Source organism: Gopherus flavomarginatus, chromosome 3 (genome assembly GCF_025201925.1).
Source record: "Gopherus flavomarginatus isolate rGopFla2 chromosome 3, rGopFla2.mat.asm, whole genome shotgun sequence".
Classification (NCBI taxonomy): Eukaryota; Metazoa; Chordata; order Testudines; family Testudinidae; genus Gopherus; species Gopherus flavomarginatus.
Window position 1 is genome coordinate 124,876,505 of NC_066619.1, and position 20,819 is coordinate 124,897,323.

A 20,819-nucleotide genomic window follows, 5' to 3' on the forward strand; every position below is an offset into this window, starting at 1 on the left:
AGCAGTGGGGGGGAGGCTTGGAGCAGAGCCAAGAGTCTCAAAGCATCCCAGGGGATTTGGAAGCCCAGTTCCCATGGAACTGAAGTGGGAATTGGGTGCCCAAATCACTTGGGTAGCTCTCAGGCTGGACCCCCATGGTGCTTGGGTGTCTAAGGGCAGGGAAATGGCTCGGCTGTTTGGAGGAGGTGGGGGAATGGCTGCTCGGGTTGTTTATCTTCTGATCCTGCAGCTGTGTCCAGGGCTGCCCGGAGCAGGGGCAAGTGGGGCAATTTGCCCTGGGCCCCGCAGGGGCCCTTCGAGAGTTTTTCAGGGCCCCTGGAGCGAGGTCCTTCACTCACTCCAGGGGCCCCAGAAAACTCTCGCGGGGCCCAGGCCCCCGGAGCTTTTTCCGCTCTGGGTCTTCGGCGGCAATTTGGTGGGTGGGGAGGTGGTCGTTCCACTCTGGGACCCGCTGCCGAAATGCCCAAAGACCTACGGTGGGTCTTCCACTCCTGAATCCTCTAGGCCCCCTGAATCCTCTGGGCAGCTCTGGCTGTGTCGGCCCACGCAGGGAGTGGCCCCTGCAGCTGCATTAGCTGTGACTACCCGGGACTGGCCAGACATGCCATGGATCTCACCGATGCCGGTGTAAATCTGGACTATCTCCACTGGGCTCAGTGGTGTTAGCTGAGTGGAAACTGGTACCAGATTAAGTGCCCTCACAGTGCGGAGAGGCACAGCGAGGCGGGGGCCGGAGCGGGGAGCTTGAAATGTCTGAGACCCTGAGAGCAGCCACCGTCTTTCCCCCTTCAGGCACACTTCCATGAAAACAACCAGACACCGACATCACTTCAGGGTGGTACCTGCAGCCCGAGACAGAGCATGGGGACTGCAGCACTCATTGTGAGACCCCCCTGAGCCTACCACAACTTGGGGTGCAAGCAGAGAGACCTTGGGGAGACAGGGAGCGCCCCCGGCTCCCTTTGGGAGTGGACTAGACAGCAAGTTAGGGTAAGCAATGTGCACGTCCCCAAACAGGCCCTTGGGCATTGTCCTTAAAAGACTTGGAAGAAAACACCACAGCAAGCTCCATGGGAGGGTAGGAGACCCTGACACAGTGGTGTGGACTTGTTCCTGGACAGAACAGCAGCAGAGGCTTTAATAACTCCTAAACCAATGAGTCATTGTTGGGAATGCTTTGGGTGTGGGTGTCAGCTGTTGTCTACCTGGGTGCGTGGCTTGGGATTCTGGCTGGCTGTTTCCCTGTGATGGGAACAGCTGACAAATGCTCCCATCCTAGTTCCTGCCCACCTAGGAGTTCTACCCGCTAGGGCTGCCCAAGCGTATCCCAGGAGAAACTTGACCCTTACCTTTTGGGTCAGTAACTAATAATGCTGGGGTTGAGATCGATCCTGGAATAAAAGTCAGTACAGGCAAAATCACCGTTCAACCCCCTCAGCAAGTGGATGAACTTCCAACCCGTGAGCGGCGAGGCACATCAGCACAACCTGGGAAGACACTGGGCTCAGGCCCATACCAGGGAGAGCAGCGCTGCATTCACACCCTGTTTATGAAGTAACCACCGTGGGGGCTTACAGCTGTTCCTGAACACAGCCCCCCAGTGAGCATCCTGTAAACATGGGCGTGACATAGGCAGGGGGGCAGATGGGGCTACAGGAGAACAGAAGTGTGATGGCCCAGATTCTCAAAGGTATGGGGCACCTAACTCCCAGGGGGCATATGTGCCTCCTATTTCTTGTGTTCAGGGGAAGGTGACCGAACGGATCCCAAGCCACACCCCATCCAGGGAATTTAGACATGATTCCTTGTAACAAGGAAATAAACATTGCAGTGAGTAAGCTTCATTTCCAACCTCCTCAGCTGACTGCAGATGCTGTAAAGTCAGTGGTTCTCAAGAAGGGGTCCGGGCCCCCTAGGGGTGGCGAGCAGGTTTCAGGGGATCTGCCAAGAAACACCAGACAGCAGGGCTGGTGTTAGACTCACTGAGGCCAAGGGCAGAAAGCTGAAGCCCAAGCAACTTAGCTCTGTGGGCCCCCTGTGGTGTGAGGTCCCGGGCAATTGTCCTACTTGCTTCCGCCTAATGCTGGCCCTGGCTTTTAATCTACTGGCTATGCAGGAAAACAATTGCTGTGGCACAGGTGGGCTGTGGAGTTTTTATAGCATGGGAGAGTCAGATAGAAAAAGGTTGAGAACCCCTGTTGTAAGTGAAACAAGTACAGATGAAAGACAGGAAATACAATTTCACATCATAACTATTACTAGTTTATGGTAACATTCATTACAGCCCTGCACTGGGTCTCTCGGGTGTGAATCAAGAAGAACATTCCAGGGGTGGGGGGAAAAAAAGTTCTCTAAATCTGGCAGAAGATAAACCAGCATATCTGACTGAACGTTGCGAGGGCAGCAGGAAAGCACGTGCTGGGACCCCATCACCAGTGGGGTAAGGCTGGCCCACTCCAGTGCACTCAGTAGCATTGTGTCTACATAGGACAGCTATGAAATTGGCCCCTTCTGCCACCTGTGTGTATTTCATGTGACTCTGACCCCATTTTGTGAAGACCCCGGAGGGCCTCCACCTATCCTGATGGGCTGAGCTAATCGAAAAGCTAGCAGCATTTAACCCTGTGTTTAGGTTCTGTGTTAAAAGCCGTAGGGTGACCAGATGTCCTGATTTCATAGGGACAGCCTCAATTTTGGGGGCTTTTTCTTATATAGGCACCTATAACTCCCCACTCCTTGTCCCAATTTTTCACATTTGCTGTCTGGTCACCCTAAAAAGCCTAAGGAAGAGCCCCGGGAGTAGACACACCCAGGGACTCATTTGGGTATGCAGACACAGAAGCCAGCATCTGAAAATCTGGGGTTATATGTACAAAGACCAGGAACTTGAAATAATCTGTCTTCCTACTGGTAACTAGAACACAAAGGCTTTGTCGAAACGAGTCCAACTAAACCCAGGCAAACAGGTGCATCTTTGGTGTGTGGATCCCTGTTGGTTTAAGGCTGATCATAGCAGTTTAGCTTGTGCCTGTGAGTTTGGAGGTAAGTTAAACCAAACTAACCTGCTTTAAATGGATCAAAGCTTCCATGCCCCAAGGGGTACTGGTCTGGCTCAACTGGTATAGAATCCAACCTTCAGTGACCGGAGTACCACTCTGTGGGCAGACTAGGCCTTAATAAAATGTGGTGGTTGGTCAGTTGTTTTAATAGACTTTAATGCCAGATGGGACCATTGTGATCATCTGTCTGATCTCCTGTATAACACAGGCCAGGAATCTCACCCAGGGATTCCTGCGTCCGGCCCAGAATGTCTGGCTGTGCTACAGCTGATCCCTTAGAAAGAAAGAACCAATCGAGTTCAAATGATGGGTCTTTGACTGGCTACTTCCCTTCCCTCTTACAAATCTGCCTCCACCTCCAGTTCATATGAGACCTGTGTTCTCCTTTGCTCTTTCATCTTCCCTTGCAATAGATAGCAGCCCCAGCCCGCCGTCAGCCAACCCCCCAGGACCTGCTCTCCTGCTATCCAGCGTCCAGCCCTGTGTGCTCACGTTTCACATGTTTCGGGAAGGCTCCCAGCTGAAAAGCAGGTTCCCTAAGCAGAGGTGTTTCCCCTCACTCAGAGCAGAGAGCGTGTCAGCGCTGGGTGTACCAGCCGCAGGGCTGAGCGCGGGTACTAGAGATCTCCAGCGCAGGGTAGATTTCACAGCCATTTCCAGGGTGAATCAGCCTGCAAAGGGCAGTTGAAACAAACATTGCTCACGACCATCACATATTACTACCCGGACCTCTCCCCTTCTCTGCAGGTGTGGCAGGCCCACTCCACGGCTTATCTGCTAGGGGAGGCGCCTGCTAGACTGCAGGGCACCGCTCCACAGGGGCAAGAAAGGTCCGTTCTGCGCCCACACCGTGCAGCATGGGGCTGATGGTTTTCAGGCACTTTTGCCTTCCCTCAGTTCTGGGGCTCCCCTGAGTTTCCCCACATCAGGAGATACCTGAGCCTTTGGGATTCAGACAGCTTTCACCGCTAACTCCTCATCCTTTTCCACAGCCCACGCCAGCGCCTCATGAGGGGGTTACCTCCCTGCAGGTTGGTGCAGTAGAGGCAATGCTGGTACAATGTAGGTTCCTAATGACAAGTGTGTGTCCTTTAAAATACAAACCAAGCGGGACAGCGTGAGCTCGGTGACTGTATTGGCCTGGGAGGGACCGACAGAGCTAGGCTGGCTCCAATTCAGGCTGGATTTAAAGGTGGATTTTTGTTCAAAAAAAAGTTTGATCCAAAATGAAAGTTTGTTTTTGTTTTTTTTTAAATAATTGGCAGGAAAGAATTTCTAATAAACTCAAAATGTTTCATTTTTTAAATAGGAGAATTCGCACTCTCTGTCCAATTTTTTACTGTCCTCTTTTTCATCCTTACTAAAAAAGCCTTCCCCCTTCCCCACACACAGCTCACCAATAGAAAAAAAGAATGGGTTAAAAATCACACTTTTCTAATGGAAAACAAAAAAGCAAGCTGGCAGGGGAGTGGGAGTGAACAATTTTGAACGAAAACAAAACTCTTAATAGTTCTGAAAACGTTCCCACCTCCCGCTCCCCAAATAACGGTCAGCCAGCCCTTGTTACATGAGGTCTCTGGGTCAGTTACAGACAGTGCATGATCACTGTGGTCCCGGTTAGCCTTGAATCTCTGAAGTGCTGACTGGGGGAGCTGCATCTTCCTAGACCCTGGTGAGAAGCTCAGGGCTGCCCAGAGGATTCAGGGGGCCTGGGGCAAAGCAATTTCGGGAGCCCCTTCCATAAGAAAAAGTTGCAATACTATACTATATTCTCATGGGGGCCCCTGCAGGGCCTGGGGCAAATTGCCCCTCTTGCCCCTCACCCCCAGGCGGCCTTGGAGCAACTTGGGGTGCGTGTTATACCTGCCACCTGGAGGAGAGGCGTCATGCTCAGAATCCCCAGCCCTTGCACTAGTCCTGGACCTGTAGGAGGATCCCCTGCCAGGACGCCAGCTGACAAATCCGCAGCGTGTCTGCCAGTCATTGCTGCCAAAGGACCATGCACTTCCTCCAGCTCCAGCCCAGACTGCCATTGGTGGGCTGATCTGCAGTGCAGGGCCCACCTGTCATTGACCAGGGGCAGCCCCATGGCCAAAGCAGAAGGGGGCAATCGCTATGCGGAGAAGGCAAAGACAGGCACACACAACAGAGCCCAGTCAGGCATGATCTGGGGCGCCAGTAACCCACGGTGGAGCCAGAGCGGTGAGATAATGGAACCCCCTGACCCAGGGGTTAGTCACATGCCAAAGGGCTAGGAGCTAGTGGCACCACGTAGCCTCCTGCTGTCCATCACTGGCTGACTGAGAACTGCCAGCTGCTGGGCACTCCCGGATGAGATACCAGAACTCCAGGCCGCCTGTGAGAAGCAAAGCAGGGGTTTATCCCAGACACAGGAGGAGGGCAGCGAAGGAAGGTCAGGCACTCTTATATGCCCAAGGAGAATCCAATTCCCGCTGTTCTCTCCAAATCCAATTAGCAGCAACAGCTCTTCTGGGTCCTGCTCCCACCGTTTGATATATGTCTTCTTAAGCTACTAAAATCCCTTCCCCACCAAATTGCCTTTGCCCGCCTCATCCGCCAGCTTGGGGGGCACTTTACAGGCTGTTCCTTCTCTCCCTCTCATCACAGCCAAGTCCCTCCTCCTGATTTACACTCCTGTGCAAGAGAGAATGCTGGGAGTGTGAAGAATGGCTTAACCCGCACTACTGTGTGCTTTAAGCAGCCAATGGTGGCCTCTGTTTGTATCCTCTATCCAGAGCACTCCCCTACAAGGAGCAATTCCCAGCCCCAGACCAGGCTCCCAACAGCGTATTCACCTCTAGGAAAAATGTGAATTTTAAAAAGTGAAGATGTGACATGTTAATTAGTGTTAATAATGGGTGAAATCCTGGCCCCACTGAAGTCAATGGCAGAACTCCCAGACTGTAATACTGCCATGAGTTTACCCCATCATCAAGCCTCATGTCCGGGATTTAATTTAGAACATGCTAAGAAAGTTACAATCTCTAACTGGCCCACGTGTTCTCCTCTCTGCATTAACTCCAGTTCAGACGGTGCAGACAGCCAGAATGGGCCATTTCACTTCGAGCCTATTTTCAAGGTGGGTTCCCCTGTGTGAACAGGAAGCTGCAGTGGGTAAATAGCAGCCTACATTAAGAACCCCTAATATCTGCGTCTAGCTTGGTGGGGCCGCGTCCCAGGCAGCGACATCAGGGCTCAAGAAAGGTACCAGGGGCAGCACTGAAGGCGAGGACCTGATTCTCCCCTAGAGCCACTGTTTGTGCCTGCGTGCAGTGACAGTCACACACCACCCACTGTGCACTCCCTTTGCCCAGCAGTGGGCGTCTGATCCAACCCCAGGGAAGTCGATGGAGTGGCCATTGGGACCAGTCCCCAAGGCAGTGGGAATCTCTCAGTTCGCCCCCGTGGGCCTTGCCCCTTATTCTGGTGGGAAAAAGAAGTCGGGGTGCCGAAGCCTAGTTTCGTAACAGCTGTCTTATTTTGGGGGGCCCATTTTAAAGCACTGCCAAGCTTTCACAGCCCCAACCACTGTCGTCGGGAGCAGGTGCGCTCAGCACCTCTGAAAGCAGCCACTTGTGGTCTAGATTGGGCAGCTGAAGACACAAACTATTGCTGGAAAGTTGGGCACCAACTCTGCCCATTCAGAACCTGCACCTTCTGGGACTGATTTCAGCAAAGGGGCCACGGATATGCAGGTTCTTGGCATGGCTGGGCAGAGCCATGGCGAAAGCACTACCTCACGTGACACAGAAAGTCCCGTTAGCCACCAGATGGCAAGGACCTGCCTGAGTTCAGATTGAAATGAATAATAATAAACAGGTAGGAATATTAATGGGCTGAATTCAATGCAGTTTCTTTTCTTCATATTAATACCCAGCAGGGGTCTGCTTCGGCACGATTCTGCTTTTGGTTCCTCCCAAAAGAATAAGCCTATCTACCTTTCGCCCCAGAGGCATTTGATAATCACTGATTTTCATTTTAATACGCTGCAAACTAGGGCAAATGCTGCATAATGTGGAAAAATCCTGCAGGAGCAGATAGTCCAAGTTCTACAACCACAACGATCAACTCCATGCTAGCTGCACCACAACGGTCTGGAGTTCAATCACCTTTACCCTACTGCTTTATGCATTGGAGAGTAACAGTGCCCAAGGGCAGTAACACAGGGAAGAGGTAGAGTGGGTCTCCCAGCCAAACACACGCTTGCAGGGCATGGGTCTCCTTGCCCGTACACCCCGGGGTTAAAGTGGTGCCTTGTGGCATTAAAATGTTGCCCTAGACTGTGGTCCCCAAACTGTGCAGTGCATGCTGCCGGGGGGGAGGGGCACAGAGGAATGTTGGAGGGGCATGTGGCAGGGTTTGGGCCAGCCTCATGGGGGCCAAGGAGGGAACCCCAACCAGCCCTGCTTTGACCCCAGCTGCAGCTCCACTCTTCCCCCTGGCTCCACCCTCATTCCCTCTCCGACTCTAGCCCCAGCTCCCATTCCCACTCCCCAGCTTTGCCATCAGCCCAAGCTCCTCTGCTGAGCCAACTGTGCAGTAATGGGGGGAGGTGGGGGGTGCACAGGCAGATTCCATTACTGATAAGGGGGTAGGGGAGGGCACCATGAAAAGTCTGGGCACCACTACCCTAGACCTTGTGTTGTACCCTCAGCAGAGGGGAGGATTTCTGGGGGAAATGAAGCAACTGAAGGTAGCTGGCAAGGCAAACTATTGAATAGGGCTGAGATGCCTGGCAGAATGTGGACTAAATAGAATATGGCATAATGATTATTTTCACTGCATGCTGCTGACACGCCAGCCGTACAAAACCTAAGAAAGCTGAATGCAAGTTGCTTTCCAAGAGAATAGCAGCTTCAATTGTTAGCTGTTCATGAAAAGCTCAATACATGCTGACAGAGAGGAAATCTCCACAATTAGAGGAAGAAAAGGGAGAGGTTTCTAATTTTTTAAAATAAACTTTTAATGGGCTTTACAGGCATGATTGCTACTTGTTCTCTCAGCCATAAGCAATATCACAAACTGCAACAGACCACATCTTCACTGTACGTTACAAAGGGTTTTTTGTTTTGTTTTTTTAAACTGGAAAAATCTCATACAATCACTTAAATAAACAAAGACAACATTACAGTGCAAACAAACTCCTGGTTTTATTTATGTTGCAGTTACTGAGCAATATTATTTTTTCTCAAAAGTTCCCCCCCCCATTAGAAAACATTGGTTGGAGAGACGATTTCCTTTCCCAAACTCAGGGCTTGTCCACACCAAGATGCTCCAGGAGCACTTCAGTGCAGCAACCCCTATGCCAAGGGGAAGGGCTCTGCCAGCAGCGTAGGTGACCCACCTCTCTGAAGGCTGGCAGCTAGGTCAACCTAGCACTGCCCACATGGGGACTTGGTCAACCTAGCCAGGCCGCTCTGGGGGTGGATTATTCACACCCCGACTGACATCGCTAAACCTACCTAATTTTCTAAGGTAGCCCAGGCCTGTTTGTTTCTCGAGTTGTATTACGTACTATACGCATGGCTGTAGGGGTTTGATCTGACTGCATTCATCACGTCGGGCCCGATCCGCTGTTCATGGAAATCACTCCCACCGACATCAATGGCATTTGGATCCGGCCCTTGTACAAAACCCTACTTGACAATTCCTCCCCCTCCATGCGCCAGCTCATAAAAGCCTGGCTAGGCTCTCCCTTAACTGACTCCTGTTATTAGCACTTCATCGTGGTGAAGAGATGGGGATCTAAACTGATTATTCCACTGCAAACCCACGGAGAGCCAAGTCACAGAATAAAAACAAAACACATTTGAACATGCGAAACAGGGAAAAGGGCAGCTTGGACGTCTGGATTGCCAGGGAAGGCCAGGCTAAGGTTATGCCTTGGGGCAGCCCCGAGCCAGGCATGGTGTGTAAGCTGCCCCACCCCTGGAGACAGGGGGACTCGGGCACACCCTTCCCAGGGTTCCTCCTTGCTCTGGAGGAACAGAGAGGGGAGTTAGGAATTCGCCTCTGGCCTGCTCCAGCGAGGAAGGAAGCGTCCTTATTTCTATGCACTGGGACCCACGTAGCCCAAGTCACAATCTCTCTCCACCCCCACCTGCCCCAATGTTAAACTGAAAGTGGTCCCCATGTCCCCATATCTGAGAAGTAACATCTGGGATACCACTGCCTGCCTGTGTCCTGGGGGAGTCACTGAGGAGCAGTGAAACAAGGGATCTGCAGGGTAAGTTCAGCCTTTTGTAAAGACCATCACACAACCCCTACTTCAAGGGTAAAGAAACCACAGCCACGCTCCTGCAATGCAGATTCAGCCGCAGCGTTCATGAGCTGACCACGGTATTACACAGCGCTCTCCTTGGTATTAACAAACAGCTCACAAACTTTTTCTAACTAACGCTGGAATTCTCTATACCCAATTCACATCTGGAACAGATAGGGTTAAAAGGAACACCAGGCAGCAAAACATCATTACGGAACCTCCTGGAGGTTCTTTTCACATTATACAGTACAATGAGGCAGTATTTTACAGGCATTAGAGTAATGATTATTCCATCACACTTCTCAATCAGCACTTATTTCAAAGCATGTATGAGGGGGAGAGAGTTGGAGAGAAAGGTCAATTAAATAACAGACATTTTCACAGCCTTATTGCAGTCTGTAAAGTCTGTAAACTGCAAGTAACCAAATCTCTGCTCCAGTCACTGACGTGTAAATACAGAATGTTCTAGACAGCAAGGTGATGACAGACCAGGATCAGGACTACCTGGCTACTGGATTTCACCAGTTCCAGCATTCACGTGCAAACAGTTTGTCAGTTATCCTATTCAGCAGGAGTACAAAGAGTGTGCCAGCCATCTCTTGAGTTGGGGAGGCCGCTGCATTTGCACAGTGGAGGTAGTACAGCTTCTCCAGCTGACAGTAATGAGATACAGCTACACACAGATGGGGTATGACAGAGTTGCTTGTGAGGGCAGAGGTCAGGGCCCAACAGCCCTTGGGCTCACCCTAAAGCTCATGCTTCAGGGCTTCAGCTGGCCACCTGCAGCAGTCAGGAAGGGATTCCTCCCCCTACAGTGTATTCGGGCCAGGGGGAGATTTTTGGATCTCCTTCCTCTGAAGCATCACTGATGGCCCTGGCTGGAGATGGGACATTGGGCAGGGTGGACCAGGCTTGGAGGTGGCATCGAGCAGCCTCTCTCAGGAGCTCAGCTGGCTGGTTCTTGCCCACATGCTCAGGGTCTAACTGATTGCCATGCAGGGGCTTGGGCAGGAATTTCCCCCAGGTCAGATTAGCTGTGACTTTGGGGTGGTTTCACCTTCCTCTGCAGCGTGTGGGGTGGGGGTCACTGGCCAGGCTTGTTTGGGTATCTCTCACTTAATCATTTCCCTCCCATTACAGGGACCTCAGGAACTGGTGCCCCTTAGTCCCTCCTGCTCTGTGCCTGCAGCACGTGAAAGTCTTGTGTCCGGGGGGCTGCAAGACCCTGTCTCATTTCCATCTCTAGGTTTAGTGTGTAGGCGCTGGGTGATGTCAGTGGGATGATTTAGTGGTCGCTTCTGGCCTTAAACTCCATGACTCTGGATATTCTGTTGGAGGAGGAAATGCCAGTGACTGTAGTAGTTTCATATGCAGGGGCACCAGGCTCTTCACATGCAAGTTTCAAGAATTCCCCATAATACACAGAGCCACATTTTCCTACACACTGTACATCTCTTTTGGAGACTGGAAAACCCATCCATCACATGCTCTTCCATGCCGGAGGTGGAAAGGATGTTGGATACAGCTGGTCAGTTGCCCCAGTGGGACTAATATTTGCCCAGATAAAATGAGCACAAGAAGTGTGGCCTCTGAAACCCAGCATGTTGTCACATTCAGATGACATACTGCCATTGCTGACACATCAGCGCCCGCTGCATTGGCATAGCGGACAATGAGAACCAACTGCCTGCCTTGATCTAGGAATGACACTTGCAAAATGAACTCAGTAACCCTCAGAGATTTATTAATGTACCAAAAAACGATAAAAATATATATATTAAACCACTATTTTAATTACATACCCTATTCATAAATAATCACACACATTTTGCTATTGTAAAATTACTCATTAAGATCTCCTAGTCACACTGTGAGAGACAAGAGACTTCTGTGTTTGGATCATCCTGACAAACTGTGCGTGAAGAGAGACACAAACATGGGGTGAGTGAGCAGCGCTGCAAGGACTCGCACGTTAAGCCAGTCATGTACTGATTTCTCCTTGAGCCCTGAAAGAATCTGCATCCATTTGAGTGTCTGTTAAGGACAGCATGTCACCAGTGGAAGATTATTTGATCATACACAGGTATCAAGTCAGGAGAGTGAAAGAACAAATATCCTTGAAGTTTCCTGACTGAAAGAAGATGTTGGCTTTATTTACCCTTGATGGCAGTTCTTTGAATTTGGAAACATTTTTTCATTCACAGAAACATCCCCCAGGAAGGTTCTCTGGTCTCATCACATGGAAATAGAAACACAGTAGTGCAAGAGTACCACACACACAGGACTGGCTAACAGTTTTCAGCCAGCCAGCGCACATCAGAAATGAAAGGCAGGACATCTCCATTTCAACCTCGAGTTTCTGAGTTCTGGTCATCGATGCAGCATTAAATTCCTGCTTAGTTGCTTGCTCGTCACCTCCCATCCACAGGAAGGAGTGAAATTGGAGTGTTATAGGGTCCGGACAGCTACAGGGTAAAGCAGGGACAAGTGTTCTGCGCCCTTGATGGGCAGTTTTTTGGTGGTATAGTAGTGGATGACTTCTGGAACGCTGTCAAACGGGGGGCTGTTCTGACCCAGGATGTATTTCTCTTTGGTTTTTGTCAGTTTCATGTGCATAAAACCTTGACTGCTCCTGTGAAGGAAGCAAAGGAGAGGGTGTTAGTACCTGCACACCCCTCCCTCCCCCGCCCCGGACACAGTTAAGAGGTCAGCATCAAAAAGCAGCTCCTCTTTGCCAGCAACATGCCACTGCTGCGTAAGAACAGTGAGACGGTCCAGCAGCACAGAACGTTCACACCGATCTTCTGCCTTGTGCCAAAAACTCAGAGCAGCGTGAGGTCTTCCCTGCATGAGCACAGGCAGCCGGTCCATGCCAATGCGGAGCCCTGACTCTGTGCTGACGCCAGCCCGCATGGACCAGTGCCCGGCAGGCCCCAGAGATAACGGGCCCTTTCAATGGCTTTGAGCCTTCATTCCCAGAAACTTCTCGGGTTTCAGCCCTTTCCTTCCCCCGGGATCCCAGCAAGGCACTGGTCCGATCCGGTCCAAAGCTGTACTGGGGCAGGGCAGCCTGAGAACAGCTGGTGGCCCCTTCTAGGACAGCTAAGCATCGCCAGCTCCCTGCTGTGGCTAACTAGGAACTCGGGCTGGGAAAAGACAAGGGCCCTGGCCTGGAGAGGTGACACTTTCAGCCTTTTAAATGAACGCGAGGCGAGGTCCTGCTCTGTCAGCTCCTGCAAGAGGACAGAGGTCACTGAACTCTCCCAGGGTGGTCTGGGGGTCTCAGGTGCTGCAGAGGAATCGGGCTGCAGCTTTCCGGCCCCTAACCCCTGGCAACTCCAACTCCCACCAGCAGGTAACAGGCACCTGTGCAAACCCTCTTCCGAGAGGGGCCCAGCAACATCCTTTGAATCAGCAGGCGGCTGGAATCCTGCTGCCGAGGGCCCCAAGCCCCGTGGAGTCCAATCCTCAAAGCGCCTGCACAGGGGCTTCTGCGGACGGAACAAGCCCATCTTCTCCCAAGCCCAGCCGAACCCTCCCAACACAGCAGGGCTCTGCCTTTCCCTGGGCCTTGACAGGGACAGAAGCGTCTTACAGGCTGGATCAGGGCTTTCTGGCCACAGCCCTGCACAGGGGGTGGTGTGGGGCCACCCTGCCCCACCAGGTGACTGTCTCCAGCAGCGACTGTGGCGATGGGGTCAGAACAAGGAGCCAGAATCCTGCCAGTGCAGCTCCTTGGGCATGGTCAGGGGATGGGAACAGGACCTCCACTTGTGTGCCAGCCAGGATGGGGCGGTGCCAGTGTGGCCCTGCCTCTCCCGGCCCTCTCTTCACTGCTGGCTCCTGGGAGGGGCCGGCGAGCAGGAGTGAGTTCTGGTGAGATGTCTACATGGCAGCGGTGCAAGGGAAGGCGGCTTCTTGTGTGCTCCCATGCCCCTGCCCAAAGCCATCTCGGCACCCGGCCCTGAGCGAGCCCAAGGACGGCAGGGATTTGCTTTGAAGGTGCCATATAAAGCATTTTCTGTCCCTGGCTCCCTGCCTGGATGCCCAGCTGTATCAATTAGCCTTAATTCCCCCTTCCCGAGGGGATGGGCACAGTGAGGGTAGGGGAGGAATCGAATTGCAACGCCCCCTCTGGCCAATAGCAAGGGGGGCATGTCTCAGAGCTGCCCTGGCACTAGTCCGCTTGGTGCATTGCCTCATAAGGGCAGGGGTTGTCTAACTGCACAGGATACAGTGGCGGTATGTAGCGAGCAGCGTCCCTCATTTCCACGGGCATCAAACGACAGGCAAATGCAATGACGTGTAGGCTGTCCATGCAAGAGGCAAGTCAGTTACACAGCAACTGCTCGAGCTACTAAGCATCAAGAGCAGCCTCCAACCCACACCCCACCCATGGGCATGGAGCAGAACTGCAGCGCTAGGGCCAGAAAACCTGGAGACATCGTCCCTGGACTCCAGGCCCTGGGCACTACAGGGATCTGTTCTGCTTTTCTGCCAGGTGGTGCAAGGACACAGGCCTCACTACACAGCACACAGGGCTCCGGTACTGGTATCAAAGCCCTGCACACGCCCACTCAGCGTAGCTTGGATCCCTGCAGGGAGTGGCGGTCGGGGTGCGGGGACGACACAAAAACAACAGGCACTGACTGCTGGACATGGTGCAAAAGGCAACAAGTTGTAGCGTGATTAGCACTGCTTCCTTAGAGCCATCTTTCCACCGCCGTTTCCACTAGGATGCAGCATTACTTTATGAATAAGATCAACATTTAATTTTTAGCAAAAAAAACCCAAAAAACCAAAAAAACAAAAAAAAACAACCCATCACCCTTCTGTGAAAACGATGTTTGGAAGAGGTCCCTCCTTCCATGTGCTAGAAACAACATCTCCTAGGGAAGAGATGAAAGCTCAGCTTTTCCAGATTTGTTGCGGCAAATGACCCTCCTCTGCTGAGCAGAAATCACCGCAGGCCCTGTAATTACAGCTTTCCAAGCTTAAAAATCTTGATTTTGATTTCAATTTTTTACAGGAATGATTCTCTTTTGAAACTTAAATTGCTCTCTAAACGATTTCCTGCAAGCCAACGGTGACATCTCTAAATACGTTCTTATGAGGAGATATATTGTCCCCTTCCCTTCAGTTTATTGTCTATTTCCTTTGCTGGTAAATGGCTTATGAGTCTGCCATTAAATTAGCAGGATCAGAGTAGTAGATGCATATGAATTGAAAGAATCTGGTCAGAACTGGACAGCAGGCTGTTAAATGTCTTCAGGTCTATTGCTCAGGTAATAAGGGTGGAGTCGTGCTACTTTTAACAATATTAAGGAAGAAAGAGGAGTTAACATTCTTCATGTTCCCAGGCAAATGCTAAATACTATGAAGTCACCCCAGAACAGTTAGTGTCCTCAAAGCAACCAGCCCCCCTGCATTCACAAGACCATTCGCTTCTGCACTAGCATATTACCGCATTTTCAACCCCCCAGGCTGAGACACTTCTGGGGGACATGTTTGGGGTTAGCAGAGTGCTCCTCAGACAGCCAACAGCTGTTCTCTTTCCCAGTGTGCTGGTGTCTGCAGCGGGCCTCTGGCTCACAGCGATGTGGCTGGACTAGTTATCCAGTCCCTTAGCGCCTGCATGAGTCGATGGGGACACACTGAATGAGTGTCCTGAACATTCACTCAGAGGAAGCCACACTCCCTTCCCCTCCACGCCCTGCTCAGCACACCCAGTGCTACACCACAGCGATGCACAGGGGATAAGGCAGATAAAGAGGCGGAGATCTCGCCACATCCACCCCACGGGGGAGAGAGCAGCAGGGAAGCGCTGTCCTCCCTTCCCATTTTCTTGGCCTTTCCCCGCGAATGGACATTGTCGTTATAACCGACCCAATGCTGCGACTGGTGAAACACAGCCAGGCCCTTTCCGAGAGCCCCAGAGATGCGAGATGCTGAGGCTGCACTGGACAAGCTGGCTGGGTCAGATCTCCGGGGGCAATTCACTGCCCAGCTCCAAGCACCCAGCCACGCATTCGGTGTGATGGAGCCTCCTCTGCCCACCACAGCCTATTCTCCAGCGCACACACGCTCTTCCCTGTGCCCTGCTCCAGCAGCACGGGCTGCCCGAGCCAGTTTAGCCCAGGGGCCAGAAAGTCACAAGGGGAGTGTAAGGAACCAAGGAGCTCAATGGAGCTGGCTGCCAGATTGCTAATTAGCAGCACTGGCCTCCATTAAAACGGAACCTGCACACTCCCCTCAGCGACGCCGCACCCAGCAATGGGAGGGCAATGGCCCTGCAACTCCATTCAGAGTGGGCGACGCTGCACAGGGGGCAGAGCACGGGAACCCCTGCAGGTCGAGGGGCTGGGGCTGGTGTCCCTGGCAGACTGGAGATGGCAGTTATGCCATTGGATACTGTGGCAGGAGCAGAGCTGGGAAAGCCTTGAAAGCCAGAACAAAGACTGGGTGAGGTAGTAAGCTAACGGAGGGCTTCAAAGAGGAACTGATGTGGTCAGAGCACCCCTAACAGTGGAGCGGAGAAGGAGCCTGCCATGGCAGAGGGGGTATGAACTAGCTAGCAGGAAATCCAAGCTGGAAATGAAAAGAAGGTACCTAACCACCAGAGCGGCGAAGCTCTGGAATGGTGAGGGGCAGACAACCTGCCTAGCTTTGAGGTAGAGTTGGATACGTTTGCTGTGGGGATTATAGGAGGGGCTGCTTGCGATAGCAGGGATTGGACCTGACGACCCAGGAGATCTTGTCCTATGTCCCTAGAGAGTCGGTGGGAGATGGGGAGATCCTGGATGCGTGTGAACTCTGGCCATCAGGGAGAGGCAGCCACTCTGGGTTTGAGTTGTGTAGGGTGAGGGAGGAGACAGGTTCCAGCCTGTGCGTGTATGTGACAGGGTGGCTCTGGAGGAGGGCAGAGAACAGGAAGGGCTGGGCCTAGCACACGTGACCGGGTGTTGGCCAAGTGGCCAAGCAATAGACACAGGGGTCAGGGAATACAGGACTCAGATTGACAACGTCCCTTGCTGCTTCCACATCCAGGCCTCCTGAGTGGGGCCTCAGCACAGCACAGTGGGGTCCAGGGCCCAGGCTGCCCCACGGCTGACAGCCTGGCAAGTGGAGAGTCCAGCAATTAACCGCTTTTCCTCCTGCTCCGGTGTCACTGTGCGAAGGGAGGCAGGACTGTGCATGAACAGGAGCAAGCCCCCAAGCAGCCCCTCACTGCACCTGTGCATAAGGCCCAGCCTGACCCCAAAGACAACTGTCAATGAAGGACCACATCTGCTTTGGAGTCATTGGTTCTGGCCAGGGTGCATATGGGCATGCACCCCCCACCCCGATCTGCTCCTGCCAACATCCCCCAGCCCAGTTGGAGGGGCGTGGGCCACTCACACCAGGAACTAGAGAACATGACCCTAAGGCTTGGAGAATCCTGCTACAACCGAACATCACAACCCCTCTGCTGATTTTTCATGATTGTTATATTTCTTGCCAACTACAGCCCAGTCGGTCAGACCAGGCCTGGACCAGCTGGCTGGGGAACGGGACAGAAGGCTGGGAGAGGGCTACCAGGCAGACAGCAGCAGAGGTGAGCTGTGGTACTGGCCATGGCGTCAGAATGCTAGTCAGAAAGCAGCTGACGCTTTGGAGAGATTAACTTCTGACTGACACTCGCTGCCAATCTTTTGTTCGGAAGGAGACCAAGTGCGGTATAATTGTGGGTTTCTCCAGTACCTTACATACCAGAGACCCTCACTTGAGGGCAAGGTCAGATTTCTGCAGTTGGTTCTTCCCTTGATTACAAACCCACCGAAATGTAGCTTCTCTTAAGATCACTGTAATGCCACCATCAGTTTACAGCAATGCTCAAGAAGCCAGAAACAGCAGCCCTGTTTCTCCAAAAGAGCAGAGCGCTTAGGTCATTTTCTGCTTCTTTGATCAAACAAGCTGAAGGAGCAAGCCATAAATACACAGCCCTCCCAGCGGGTGACTTGCCTAATTAATGCACCAAAGCTTTCAAATGATACAGAACACCATTCATACCTATGCTAACGCTGTTCATTAGCATAACAAAAAGCAATTTCTGATCCAGAGGATTATTAAATACTATTGCCTAGACAGACCCTAATAATAGGAACGGTCCCCTCCTAATAATCAAGGTATTTAATAATACATTACACATTGTCGCAGCTGCTGGTGCACATCGCCTGCAGAAAGTATGCCTGCCCTATCCCTCTTCCTTTCAGCTGTAATTGCTTAATGCATATTTCATGAAGAATGCAGAGTAAACTTATGTTAAATCACTTCTCTTCAGGCTAAAATGACTTGAAAACACTTGTGTATAGTATGTGATTGCAGGTGGGACGGCTGCCTGCTTGTGCCAGCGATTGTGATGCTATTACAGGTATCCAGGCACTGTCCGCCTCCTCTGCTCTGACCGGAGAACAGGGAAAATCAACACCACCATTTTCCAAGCTAAGTGGAATAAAACAGATTTCCACATCAAATCATGGTTTCCAGGTCTCTGCTGAACACATCCTTTTCCTCAGTTTGCACCGTAGTTCTGAGGAGCCTGATCCAGCAATCAGTGACACCAGGATTGGGCCCAGAAGGCTCAATCATTGCTCTCATCACACCATCACTGGATGGCCTCTCCTCCTTGCAACAGGTAGCACACACGAACTCGCTCTAGAGTGGGAGGGAAATGAGCCCACGCTCACCACTCACTAACTGCCCACAGATGGCTGCCTGCCTGAGACTAACGCACATCTTGCGAGTGCTTGACTCCACCAAGCCTAGCTAATTACAACTGGTCCTGAAATCCCCAACAGCATTGTGCACAGAGCACTCCATGTTACTAGGCAGGCAGACAGGACCAAAAGACTTCCATTACCAATAGGCTACCCAGGTGAGGAATTGCGTCTGGCTTACCTTCGCTCTCACTCGTATCACAGTGAATGTTCTGAGATACCCCATCACCAGAACATCTGGTTACCTTCACAATAGACTTCAAAACAATAGATTTTCAAAAAATTAGACTGCAATCTTGGGAAAAATGATGGAAATCAGCAACTCTCCTACCCCATTTCCCACCTGTCTTCACTTTGAAGCAAGTCTGACACTTCCATCTGCTGAATCCATTTATTATCCTGAATTTACATTTCTTTGGCTTCTCTTCAGCAACACTGTGCTTAGTGTAAGGACACAGCGAAGTGCCTGAAAAGAACAGCCTTCAATTAGCTGAAAGAAGAGAGGCTGCCCTGACTTTAAAATGTGCTAGCGTTTGTTTTACTGCTGGTTTACAAAAGTATCAGAGCAGAGTGCCGGGGGATACACTTCAGCACACAGACCCAGCAGTAAACCTCAACCCTGGTCTGCACCCCCCTGCCATGTCTCTCCCCAGTCTCCTGAGAAGATCCTGCCCCATGCAGGTGGTATGCAACATGGAGACAGATTCATGAATGCTTATGCGCAAATAAATGTGTTGGTCTCTAGGATGCCACAAGGACTCCTCAGTTTTTTTGCTGATACAGACTAACACGGCTACCACTGAAACCTGTCACTAGGAACTCAGACACTCATTCCACCTGAGAACCCAAGCTGTAACATAAATCCAGGTCTTTGTAGCTGGAAGGCGACTACATTAACTCAGTGAGCCACGGAGCAACCACTGGGAAATATTTAAAATGAAGAGTGTGCAGCGCTCTGTTAGTTCCATTACACTGGCTATTTTTAGCCAGTGTAGTGACTGCATCATTACGGCCGGGTTCAACATTCCGTTCCGGCCCACTTTTTTTCAGTCGTTCATAATTCTCTCCAATTTTTTGGGTCTGGACGTTGTTCCAGGCTCAAATGCAGCTGCAAGGCAAAAGGTTTTGGAAAGCTGGAGATAAGCTGGTTTACGTATCTTTTCGCTTTAACGTCAGCATGACAGCCTGACTCCTCCCCAGCCCTTTCCCCCTCTGCCTGTGCTCCAGTCACAATCACTGTGCTCATGCTGGCGGCAACTAGAAATATTGGATGACGTTTTTCACCATCCTGCATGAAGGCGAGAAAACAATCAGTGTAGCACTTTGAAAGCTAAATGCAGCACCCTCAAGCATGTATGATAGGAGTTGTTACCCCCCCCGCCCCACGATGTTCAGGGCCTCTTGACACAGTTGTTACCGAGGCCTCTGCTAAGTAGGTACAGACAGGGCTGGCTTTAGGAAGTGCGGGGCCCAATTCGAACAGTTTTGACAGGGCCCCGGCAGGGAAGACCGAAAAAAAAAAAAACACGTAAAAAAAACACAAGGGGCCTGTACTCACTGGGCGGTGCTCCGAGTCTTCAGCGGCACTTTGGCGGCGAATCCTTCACTCGCTCCAGATCTTCGGCAGCACTGAAGGACCTGCCAGTGAAGTGCCGCCGCAGACCCAGAACAAGCGAAGACCCGGAGCGCCTCCAGGTGAGTAAATATAAAAAAGGCACCTCTAGCCAGGGAAGAGATTCTCACTGGGCGCGGGGCCCTCCTAGGCACGGGGCCTGATTCGGGGAAATTGGTGGAATTGGCCTAAAGCCGGCCCTGGCTACAGATCCCGAGCCTGCTCCTGAAACCCCACCACCGGCCAGGCCGTGTGGTTTTACAGGGACTTTTTAAGTTTCTCTCCCCCATGTTGCTGTGCCCAAAAATCAAAGACAGAGGCAAGTAACTAAGACCCAGATCCTCATAGGTTTTTAGGCACCTAACTCCCAGTGAAATCAGTGGCAATTAGGCAGATAAATACCTTAGAGACAACAGAGGTGGGCAGAATGCATGTAGTCAATTGCACACAGTGCTGTCATCCATTGAACAGTGAATAAATGGGAACATTTTCATGCCCATTTCCCCCACCAGTCCCCGCTCGGTTTACGATTAGGAGCGTTCCGTTCTGGGGCACTCGGGAAGGCGGAGTCTGTGAAGGGGGCATGCTGACAAGTTAGGGGGGGTCCAGCATGCCCAGAGCAGAGCAGGGGGTGCAGCCCACGCAACCCCACCGCAGCTGCTAGAGCAGGAGCAGCTACAGCTCACTGCAGCACAGCTTTCAGCCAGGGGTCCTGGCAGCAGTAGCTGCTGTGGAATGGTATGCTATGGGTCACAGTGCGTGTGCATGGCTTCTCTGCCCGATGCCCACCCTCTACAGCAATGGTACCATTACATATGGGTCCTTGTGCTGGTCTTGCACTCGTGGAGCATTTGTAGAATGCGCATAGGCTGTGAAATGTGGCTACAATAACCTGCGCCCTACGTCCTGCTTTTGGTTACTTGGGTGCCATTGGACCAAACAGGAATTCATAGATTCCAAGGCCAGAAGGGACCATATGCAGTCTGACCTCCTGCATAGCACAGGCCCAAGACCTGCCCCACAGTAATTCCCAGAGCAGAGCTTTTAGAAACACATCCCATCTTGATTCAAAAACTGTCAGGGCTGGAGAATCTGCCACAACCCTGGGT

The 20,819-nt window shown here is 51.8% G+C and overlaps 1 protein-coding gene across 3 annotated transcripts in view; it reads right to left on the reverse strand.

The window, feature by feature from the left end:
* Positions 1–8,283: 8,283 nt before the first annotated feature.
* SHB (SH2 domain containing adaptor protein B) overlaps positions 8,284–20,819 on the reverse strand; it is a 148,004-nt gene continuing 135,468 nt past the window's right edge. For 2 of the 3 annotated variants that reach the window (XM_050943142.1, XM_050943141.1), the window contains one exon: positions 8,284–11,974. In XM_050943142.1, coding sequence (XP_050799099.1) covers positions 11,791–11,974 — 184 coding nt within the window. In that variant the 3' untranslated portion in view covers positions 8,284–11,790. The remainder of the gene's footprint in view (positions 11,975–20,819) is intronic. The other variant, XR_007772998.1, reaches the window with a different exon arrangement.